The sequence below is a fragment of the Patiria miniata genome, unplaced genomic scaffold (genome assembly GCF_015706575.1).
Source record: "Patiria miniata isolate m_02_andy unplaced genomic scaffold, ASM1570657v1 HiC_scaffold_19, whole genome shotgun sequence".
In the NCBI taxonomy this organism is placed as follows: domain Eukaryota; kingdom Metazoa; phylum Echinodermata; class Asteroidea; order Valvatida; family Asterinidae; genus Patiria; species Patiria miniata.
Genome location: NW_024037057.1, coordinates 6,085,081 through 6,095,708, shown reverse-complemented (window position 1 = coordinate 6,095,708; position 10,628 = coordinate 6,085,081). Strand labels below are relative to the sequence as shown.

The 10,628-nt window shown below is 41.7% G+C and overlaps 2 protein-coding genes across 2 annotated transcripts in view; one reads left to right on the top strand and one right to left on the bottom strand.

Annotated features, from left to right (window-relative positions):
* Positions 1 to 264: 264 nt before the first annotated feature.
* The window catches only part of LOC119725522 (protein AATF-like), a 12,768-nt gene continuing 2,404 nt past the window's right edge, over positions 265 to 10,628 (top strand). Inside the window, exons 1-7 of the mRNA XM_038196943.1 lie at positions 265 to 455; positions 3,179 to 3,337; positions 4,240 to 4,674; positions 5,006 to 5,143; positions 7,168 to 7,285; positions 7,442 to 7,664; positions 8,695 to 8,856. Of these exons, the coding sequence (XP_038052871.1) occupies positions 359 to 455; positions 3,179 to 3,337; positions 4,240 to 4,674; positions 5,006 to 5,143; positions 7,168 to 7,285; positions 7,442 to 7,664; positions 8,695 to 8,856 (1,332 nt within the window). The 5' untranslated portion in view covers positions 265 to 358. The remainder of the gene's footprint in view (positions 456 to 3,178; positions 3,338 to 4,239; positions 4,675 to 5,005; positions 5,144 to 7,167; positions 7,286 to 7,441; positions 7,665 to 8,694; positions 8,857 to 10,628) is intronic.
* LOC119725523 (isocitrate dehydrogenase [NADP] cytoplasmic-like) overlaps positions 3,027 to 10,628 on the bottom strand; it is a 26,886-nt gene continuing 19,284 nt past the window's right edge. Inside the window, exon 13 of the mRNA XM_038196944.1 lies at positions 3,027 to 3,040. The gene's annotated coding sequence lies outside the window, so the exon portion shown is untranslated. The remainder of the gene's footprint in view (positions 3,041 to 10,628) is intronic.

The following is a 10,628-nucleotide window of genomic DNA, read 5'->3' as shown; positions in this document are numbered from 1 at the left end:
AATCGCCTGCAAACTTTTTTTTGTTCAGACATACTACTGAGCAGTTCTCCCTTTGCTTCCAACCTCTTGAATTTTAAGTTCTGTCTTTCTTTTGTACAGATTTTATTGAATGGGGCAAGAAGCACGCCTACTCTGCCTTTATAAAAAAAGTACTAATGTCATTTAAATACAAGACCCCGCCCCTTTCGCCTACCTCCAGTACCTCCAGCATGCAGGGGACAAACTTGAGACTGGGATACAGTCTAATGTTAAAACCCATCACGCCAAAAGAGGGCGGTATATAGTTCGACCGTTCATCCGCGCGCTGCACGTGTTGTATATTTTACATGTTGATGACAGTATAGAAAAGAGCATCAAAATGACCAAACCCAAATCGAAGATGAGTTTGGCGGAGCAGATTGCTGCGCTGAACGATCCTGCTCCAAGTTATGACCCAGAGGATGCTTCAGATACAGGTTTGTGCAAAATTAAAATGGGCCAAAAATCGACTGTCGATAATTGCCATCAAATACTGTGCAACTTTGCTTTACCAGTAACGATATGGACTGAACACGCTGAAGGGTGCATACCTGCAAATAAACTCCCATAGACACTAGTGCTAAATGCCCGTACTTCAAAATTCTTTTAAAAATACTCAAAACTCTCACAGGTATTCAAGCTGCACAGAAAAATGATGATCAATGTGTCATCTTTCATTTTCTTTTCAATTTATGGTGGGTTGACCATTGACTTTTCGAGATATTTTCACGCAAAGAAGACGACCCCTATTTTCCCCAAAGCGGAAAAGTAGCCATCTTGAAAAACGATCCCTCCACAACATGGCAAAATAGCGCCACTTTCGAGCCCAATAGCATCCAAAATGCTCAGAATTGGAAGCCCCAAGTCCGGGCTAGAGGTTCACTACCATATCTCTTCAATTCCCCAATTTTACGGCGCTCAGAACTCTCTAATATAGAATATTTTGAGGGTATAACTTTTATTCATGAGCTTGGCGGATCGATTTACAGGTGTGTACCCTATAATAGCAGGCAACTTTTAAATTTTAACACAAAATCACATTCAGGACAAGCAGAATATCTCCAAAGTCAATATTTTGAAAAAAAAAATGAAAGAAAAATATTATCCGAGGTAGATATTAAGCCCGAAAATAGTGATTGTTTTGCCCCTGCTAAGCTGTAGAGCGCCCCCAGCGACAATAAATTGAGTTCCAGCTACTTTTAAGCTCAAAATGCCCCCCCCCCCCCTTTTCAAGTATCAATTGTTGTAATCGGGTGATAGCCTACTGCTCCCTTATGATTTGGAAGCATCCGTTACGGCAAAAAACCCTTGTTGATACCTTTAAAACACTTTTTCCCCCTCCCCGTAGGTTCCGCCCACTGAAAAGACCACTGCCGCGGCACAGCGCATGCGCGAAACGGCCATCTTTGTGATTCTTTATAGGGTGCATACCTGCAAATAAACTCCCATAGACACTAGTGCTAAATGCCCGTACTTCAAAATTCTTTTAAAAATACTCAAAACTCTCACAGGTATTCAAGCTGCACAGAAAAATGATGATCAATGTGTCATCTTTCATTTTCTTTTCAATTTATGGTGGGTTGACCATTGACTTTTCGAGATATTTTCACGCAAAGAAGACGACCCCTATTTTCCCCAAAGCGGAAAAGTAGCCATCTTGAAAAACGATCCCTCCACAACATGGCAAAATAGCGCCACTTTCGAGCCCAATAGCATCCAAAATGCTCAGAATTGGAAGCCCCAAGTCCGGGCTAGAGGTTCACTACCATATCTCTTCAATTCCCCAATTTTACGGCGCTCAGAACTCTCTAATATAGAATATTTTGAGGGTATAACTTTTATTCATGAGCTTGGCGGATCGATTTACAGGTGTGTACCCTATAATAGCAGGCAACTTTTAAATTTTAACACAAAATCACATTCAGGACAAGCAGAATATCTCCAAAGTCAATATTTTGAAAAAAAAAATGAAAGAAAAATATTATCCGAGGTAGATATTAAGCCCGAAAATAGTGATTGTTTTGCCCCTGCTAAGCTGTAGAGCGCCCCCAGCGACAATAAATTGAGTTCCAGCTACTTTTAAGCTCAAAATGCCCCCCCCCCCCTTTTCAAGTATCAATTGTTGTAATCGGGTGATAGCCTACTGCTCCCTTATGATTTGGAAGCATCCGTTACGGCAAAAAACCCTTGTTGATACCTTTAAAACACTTTTTCCCCCTCCCCGTAGGTTCCGCCCACTGAAAAGACCACTGCCGCGGCACAGCGCATGCGCGAAACGGCCATCTTTGTGATTCTTTATAGGGTGCATACCTGCAAATAAACTCCCATAGACACTAGTGCTAAATGCCCGTACTTCAAAATTCTTTTAAAAATACTCAAAACTCTCACAGGTATTCAAGCTGCACAGAAAAATGATGATCAATGTGTCATCTTTCATTTTCTTTTCAATTTATGGTGGGTTGACCATTGACTTTTCGAGATATTTTCACGCAAAGAAGACGACCCCTATTTTCCCCAAAGCGGAAAAGTAGCCATCTTGAAAAACGATCCCTCCACAACATGGCAAAATAGCGCCACTTTCGAGCCCAATAGCATCCAAAATGCTCAGAATTGGAAGCCCCAAGTCCGGGCTAGAGGTTCACTACCATATCTCTTCAATTCCCCAATTTTACGGCGCTCAGAACTCTCTAATATAGAATATTTTGAGGGTATAACTTTTATTCATGAGCTTGGCGGATCGATTTACAGGTGTGTACCCTGAAGCCAAGCTTTTCACGCACGATATGGGGAGTTCGGATTTTTTATCATTCTTGTTAAGTTGTTTAAAGATTGGAAAAAATGAAGTATGTTGGTGATCATGGTGATTGTGCACAAAAAGTAGCCCCCCCCCCCCTCCCCGTTGCGCACTGCCCATGGCGCCCAGCCCCTGCATTAGGCCTAACATTTCCAATAAAAATCGAAAAGTTTTTCGGCCTCGATTTTTATAATTTTTTTTTCAATATTTTTTAAATTAGGCCTAACGCTATAACATTGTATAAAGTGATGTCAGATAACTTTTTTTAAATTGTAGTCCTACCTAATCATGCTAATTTATGGTTCAGGGAATCTGTTAAAAAAACCTAAATAAATCACTTGTCACTACGCTTAATTTTTTTTCCAGAGACCAAAGCTAAACTTGCTGAATTTGAGGAAGAATTTGAAGACATCTCGGACATAAGGCCAAGCCAACTACGCAGGAAAGCTGCGGGAGTCTTAGCTGACGAAGACAAACGCTACGCTGGACGAACCACATCCAGGCAGACCTTGGACTTGTGGGATGGTAAGAAGTCCTCAACCCCAACGCCCAGTAAAAAAGGAAACAGTTTCTCATCCCCACCCGCTTCCTTTTCTGCCTGCCTGCTCTTTTATTTTGATTGCAAGATATTTAGCAAATTTGTCAATATGTTGTCTTTTTATTTGTTTCCAACAAAATTGTAGTTTTGTAGAAAGGGTGATGGCTCCTTTGGACACAATTTTGAATTGGCAAAAAAGTTGAGAAAATGGAACAATCCAACCGCCATCTTGGAAAATTCGCCATCTTGGGGGGAAAAAAGGGGAGGGCGCTGCCTCTTCCATTTTTCAAAAAGCCTGGTCCAATGTGTGCCTGTAAAGCCGAAGTGTTGTCATGTTTTTCATCAGACAGGGCTCTGGAGGCTCTGAAACGTGCAAAACTAAATCAGGTCCACTTTACTCACAGTTTAGCCAGCAAATTTCTCCAAAAATTCCACTGGGGCAAAGAAAATGTCCTCAGTATTTCACCAACCAAGTTTGCAGACTGAATTCAATTTTTAAAGGAGACTTTTCTTCAACATTTTGCACATGAGAAGGAAGTTAAGTGATTCCAAAATGGGGCTAAAGACTAGACTGGTACATGTCCAACCATGGTCCAAGCCGTCCAACTATTTGGAAAGACTGACCTCTTCATTCAGTGTCAATAGTCTGGTGGCTTTACTAAGGAGAAATGCGTAGTAAATCGAGACTAGTTCCCGCTTTCTTAAATTCTTTTGGCATGGCTGATTGATGCAGTACTGCAGCTGTGTTGGACTGGTTGTTTTAGGTGCCAGTCTATTTTCTTGTTTTGCATGTTTTCAATACCTTAAGTTTTGGGACTCTCATACACAGTATTGAGAGTCCCAAATTTTCGGACTAGATTTTCACATGCTCATTTTCTTCTCCCCGCAGATGACGTCGAACCGAGCTCCAAGAATGTACGCAATGTTATCGAGAGTGATGATGACGCTGTTGATAGTAACGATGACCAGACGTACCCAGAGTCCGGCGACAACACGTCCGACGAAGAGGAATTGGATATTGGTGATGAGAAGCGCAGAACGCGGTCCATCGAAGACGCCTTCAAGAAGATCCAGAGAGAATTGGATGAGGAATCCTCAGATGGCGAAGACGTTGATGATAATGATGATGCTGATGATGATGATTTGGATAATGATGATTTGGACGACGGCACTGACGGGGATGATGACAGTTATGATGGTGACAGTGAAGATGAAGATGACGATTACCATAGCGACGAGGAGGCGGCGAGCGGAGTGCAAGCATTCTCTTCAGTGAGCGTCGAGGAGGAGGTCGCCAAGGGCAGAGCCACCAAGGCTCAACTGAGTGAGTTGACTCGTTCCCATCAGCCGTACATGTACGGTACAAAAATGCAGACCCACAAGTACATCAATCCAATGTGCCTTCAGGACCATAATTGCCGTGTTGGATTTTTTGTAGATTACAAATGGTTCCGTGCAAAATGCCAAAGATTTACAGCATAAAGTACTGGAATGAATTGAATTGTAGAGTGGTTAGATTTTAGAAAGGTAAGACTTGCCCACGACAACCTACAAAGCAGGCAACGGGGAGAGAAGCCACCTCCCTCCCCACCACGAAGTGGGTCTGGGGAAGCCTCGCATTTCTCTGATCAGGTGTGTTTTTTCATTTGGCACAGCATTATGGGACACGTTCATCGAGAACCGGATCAAGCTGCAGAAAGCCCTGGCAATAGCCAATCAGCTTCCAGTGCATGACAAGCAGGCGGCCTTCGTCCAGACGGGGGGCCAAGCAGTTCAAGAGACGCTGCACTCCAGTAAGTTCCTGTTACCTTTCAACTAATTTCAACGTCGGTCGATTTAAGATTTTTTTTCAATAAAAGAGTCCTCCTCTCGTTATGTAAGATAGCTTTATTTTTCTCCTTCTTTATTTCAGTTTTTTAGTCGTCATCAGATATTACATTCCTTCTTTGTAGTATTTTGCCGTCAGCTTTTGTCTTGTCTTTTCTGTCTCGTCTGTCCCGTCCTTGTTTCGTTTGTAGTTGTTGTATTGCTCTTTTGTCTGTACGGGCTGTTTTTTTTTCACAAGCGTCGGCTTACTTAAACAGTGTCATGCTCTTTCTTTTCTCGCATACATAGATCGTAATTCTTATTATGCCCCGCGGCGAAGCCGAAGGGGCATACTGTTTCCGCCTTGTCCTTCCGTGGGTGGGTGGGTGGGTGGGTGGGTGTGTGGGTGTGTTTGTGGGTGGGTGGGTGGGTGTGTGGGTGTGTGTGTCCGGACAAATCTTGTCAGCACGATAACTTGAGAAATACTTAACATATGAACTTCAAATTTGGTCTGTGTATTGTTCTTGGTAATCCTAAGAGGCCTATTGCATTTGGGGCCGAAAGGTCAAGGGTCAAGGTCACAGTGGCTGAAACAATAGAAATTTTGTCAGCGCGATAACTTGAGAAATACTTTACATATGAACTTCAAATTTGGTTTGTGGATTGTCCTTGGCAATCCTGAGAAGCCTTTTGCATTTGGGGCCGAAAGGTCAAGGGTCAAGGTCACAGTGCCTAAAACAAAAGAAATTTTGTCAGCGCGATAACTTGAGATATACTTTACATATGAACTTCAAATTTGGTTTGTGGATTGTCCTTGGCAATCCTAAGAGGCCTATTGCATTTGGGGCCGAAAGGTCAAGGGTCAAGGTCACAGTGGCTGAAACAATAGAAATTTTGTCAACGCGATAACTTGAGAAATACTTTACATATGAACTTCAAATTTGGTTTGTGGATTGTCCTTGGCAATCCTGAGAAGCCTTTTGCATTTGGGGCCGAAAGGTCAAGGGTCAAGGTCACAGTGGCTAAAACAAAAGAAATTTTGTCAGCGCGATAACTTGAGATATACTTTACATATGAACTTCAAATTTGGTTTGTGGATTGTCCTTGGCAATCCTAAGAAGCCTATTGCATTTGGGGCCGAAAGGTCAAGGGTCAAGGTCACAGTGGCTAAAACAAAAGAAATTTTGTCAGCGCGATAACTTGAGAAATACTTTACATATGAATTTCAAATTTGGTTTGTGTATTGTTCTTGGTAATCCTAAGAAGCCTATTGCATTTGGGGCCGAAAGGTCAAGGGTCAAGGTCACAGTGGCTGAAACAATAGAAATTTTGTCAGCGTGATAACTTGAGAAATACTTTACATATGAACTTCAAATTTGGTTTGTGGATTGTCCTTGGTAATCCTAAGGAGCCTATCGCATTGGGGGTCGAAAGGTCAAGGGTCAAGGTCACAGTGGCTAAAAACAATAGAAATCTTGTATTTAATCTGAGATCATAGGGATTAGGGATTAATTCATATAAAACCTACAGAAGACACTAATGCTGTCAATGAACGTTCCATTTGACCAAGGTACATGTAAGTTGATGTTAGAGTGGTGTTATGTCATGGAAACAGTCACGGTTGCGGGGCATTTGTGTTTGTAAACACACCTGACTTGTTTTATTATTAGTTCCAAGCGTACATTATTTTGTTTATTATATGTTCGAAATATAGTGATTTGGTTATTTTCCTATGCACTAATTTGTTTCAATTATCGATGTATTTCCAAAAGGAGTATGGAATAAATGTGTTCTTGAATCTTTTTGAATCTTGACCAGTCTTGACCCAACTCTGGTTTTTTTTTTTTCTTGAAAATTTAGCTTGAAAAATAGGCGAATAAAAATACAGTGTCACGATAAAACAAAAACATACATGTAATTTCTATTGAACGTGTTTCATATCATAGGAATCAAATAAAATTGCAAAGTGATTGAATTTACTTCGAAATTGTGTCCTATTTTTTTTGTACAGGCAGCCAGCAGCTGAAGAAACTCTTGAAAAAGCTCATCAATCTACAGCAGGCACTGTTGCTAGGCAACCAAGCAACCCGCCACGTCGTTGAAGGTAAAGATGCGTCTAAAGAAGACAGGTAAGCAGTTCTTCCTTTTTTTTTTTTTTTTTTTTTTTTTTTTTTAAATTACTCTCGCAGTAGTGTACCCAAACTCTCCCTTTCTTACTGTTGAGGGGGTACCATACGGAACCAGCCTATCAACGTTCATTTTTTTTCTTTAATTTTTTACGATAGCGACGAGGAGATCTCAAGTTCTGACGAGGACGAAGAACTCTCATCCCCTCCTGGCCGTTCCCACAAAAGACCGACCAACCAACAGCGCAAGAGGAAACCAGACATCGGCGACTTGGGAGAGTTTCTGGCCAAGAGGCATAAAGACTTTGAGACGTTCCAGTACGACACGATCCAGAAATGGCACGACAAGACTAGACTGGCGACGGGCAAGAACAGTGGGAAGGTAAAGATGAAAAACATTAAAGCTAACTCCATCAATTTGCAGCTATCAAAAAAGTAACTGACGTTTGTTGAAAAACATACTTAGTTGAAAGATAGTAAGGGAACTAAACTCCTTGTGAAATTGTTCTTTCTGGCATGCTTTCATTTTGAAGAAATCAACGAAAGAAGGCCTTTCCAGTGATGCGTCTAAAGACACTTCGTTGGAAATTTCCGTTTTAGTAGTTTATTTTTTATTGGGCGAAGCGAGCGCAAGCGTTGACACGACGCACACACGCGCACCGTTGCTATAATTTGTCGGATCAGTGCGCGGCATCGCGTAGCTGCAATTGGCCCAGTGAGAACGTGTCTCAGACGCTGAATTCAGGCCCAAATCAAAACTGATTCAGCAACTTCTGATTTGAAATCGAGATCCTAGATTGTTGTTTTCTCGAAATATACAGCTGAAACTGAGCTGAAATTTCATCAGGTTAGTTGTTCAGCACCCTTCTTTAGATTTTGAGCACTTGTGTCGCTTCATGCGAACAAAATGCACAAATTACAAATGATGGACTGTACCTTTAAAGGGTTTTACCCAACCTCGTTCCTGTGGGTATGATCTTGTTAAGCGATCTTGTTAGTTCCAACCATGCTTTGCCCGATCTTAACCCCCGGTACTTTGTAATTTAAATATCCTTGTTTAGGACAATAGTCAATGCGTTTAACGCCCGACGCAGGGCTTTCAATTTTGAAGAATCAAATTTTAGAATCCATCCTTTTAAAGATGAGATTTCAACGCCATGTTGCTAGAATTTATAATGATACAGGTATTTTTATTGCATAAACAAGCCCTCCAGATTTTCCCTGTCGGAGATTAGTCGCGCAGTCTGGAAAACAATTTTGGAAGTGACGTGACGCGAGCACATGATGTAGGGCGTGCTGCCTTCAAGATACGCGCGCAGTAGCTCTGAAAAGCCAACTGATGTTGTTTTCGTATCATATACCAATTATATATAATTATATTCACCAATTTTTGTATGTCTATTCCGTCGCAGTCATTTTCGTCGTTTGAGAAATCGGCCGTGACACAAATACACCAGGTTCTGCAAGACAAGCCCAGGCTTATAAAACGGACCCAGTTGCGGCGAACGGTGTACACGCGCCTTGGAGACACAGAGGGAACAGACGATGCTGCAAACTCCTCGCAAGATACCCAGGTATAATCCTTGTAATCTCTTTGTTTTACCTAGCCCCATAAATGTGGCCTATTTACGGGACTGCCTGCGTAAACATAGGCCACACATCCACATGTACAAAAACGTGTCGCACTTTGCCAAATTTTGATTTTCACATTTAGGCTTAATTTGTAGGGTTTTTTGGCTTTAGAAGCATACTCACCCTCTTTATAGGCTAATCAGAAAGTGCTGCCTTTTTCAGATGTCTATTTTTCGTGAAATTTCCAGATTCATTTGCACACGTTTGCGTATCAAAATTTCAACATGAAATTTCACAAAAATTAGACATCTGAAAAAGGCAGCACTTTCTGATTAGCCTATACTGATTTCGTAGAATGCATTGGCCTTGTGTTGTTTATGCTCAGCCGTGCGTACATTTAGGCCTTGATTATGCTTGAAATCCTCCGCACTGCTCCAGGATGTCACTGGCTCTGCCTCAACATATTGACAGTCACTGTTGCAGGATTTTGCAGGATTCAGGCAGTGGTCACCCCTCCACGGACCATATTCAAGAAAAAATGGAGCAATTTGCAGGATTGAGGCTATTTGCAATGTTTCCCATGAGGCCAATTGGAGGATTTTGCAGGATTGAGGCTGCATCCTTGCACAAAGGCCTAGGGAGTTGGATTAATATATTATTATGCCAGTTAGCTTGATTGCCGATATGTACCCTTCACATAAAGGTTTTTTTTAACGACTTCATCACCCTAAACAAAGGCTAGGGTAACCCTCTTTATAGTGTAAAGTCAAAATTCAGAGCAATACGTAAAACCCTTTAAAACTCTGCAGGTCAGTTTCAGGCGAAGGGATATGAAGTGTTAAAGTAACCGTGTCACACAGAGAGTCACTGAACACAAAAACAGCACTGTGGAGAGCAGTGAAGCGTGACTGTATCTGCCTGCTTGCCCTGAGCTTAACCATACACAAAAAGTTTGCAGGGATTTGAAGTGTTATCCATACTCCACAGAAGATTGCCTCAAAGGAATTTGAAGTGTGGGTGCTAACCCTATGAGCGAATTGCAAAACTTGAAGGTTGTAAAATGCAGAAGACTAGGAGGGTTAACCCCTTAAAGGGAATATACATCATTTGCTTTTGCTGTAATTTTCAGAAATGGATGGAATTGGGGGGTTGGAAATATATAGCAAATATAGTTACACTGACTTTTTTGAGGTTTTGGGTTCGAAAATGCTATAAAAATCAAGAAAAACGATCATTTTCCTGTAGTCTGGTTCCCTGACTCCATTTAAGAAGAAACAGAGCAGTTTACATACATTGGGGAATTGTAAGGTCAGGGAACCAGTCTATAGCTGGCTTGTACCCGTTCATAGGTGTGTAATCGATTGCAAACAAGTGCGATGGTCAACTGGGGCCAGTATTTGAAAAAAAGCCAGTTTTTTCCAACGCTGGTCGGCCGATCAGCGTTGGAAATTGGTACAAAAATAGCACTTTTCTTGAAAATGACAGTATACCAGGTGCCATGATTTTACAGGATACTTTACACTGTCATTCACCAACAGTCCAGCAAGGTATTTCAAAATGATTTGGTAGTTTTATTTTTTGATGTTTGCAAATGTTGTATTTTCCCTTTAACGCCAGTGTTCGGCAACTGACAAAGCAACTTTGAATGGAATGCATACATGCAGGCATTCAGCCGTTGTCTATGAATGAACGCAGCCATGCAGCAGGAAGGCGGCAATGACAGTCCCTGGCTCATCGGCTTTCATCGAGCTGCGTCTATAGCCGTTACCCGGCG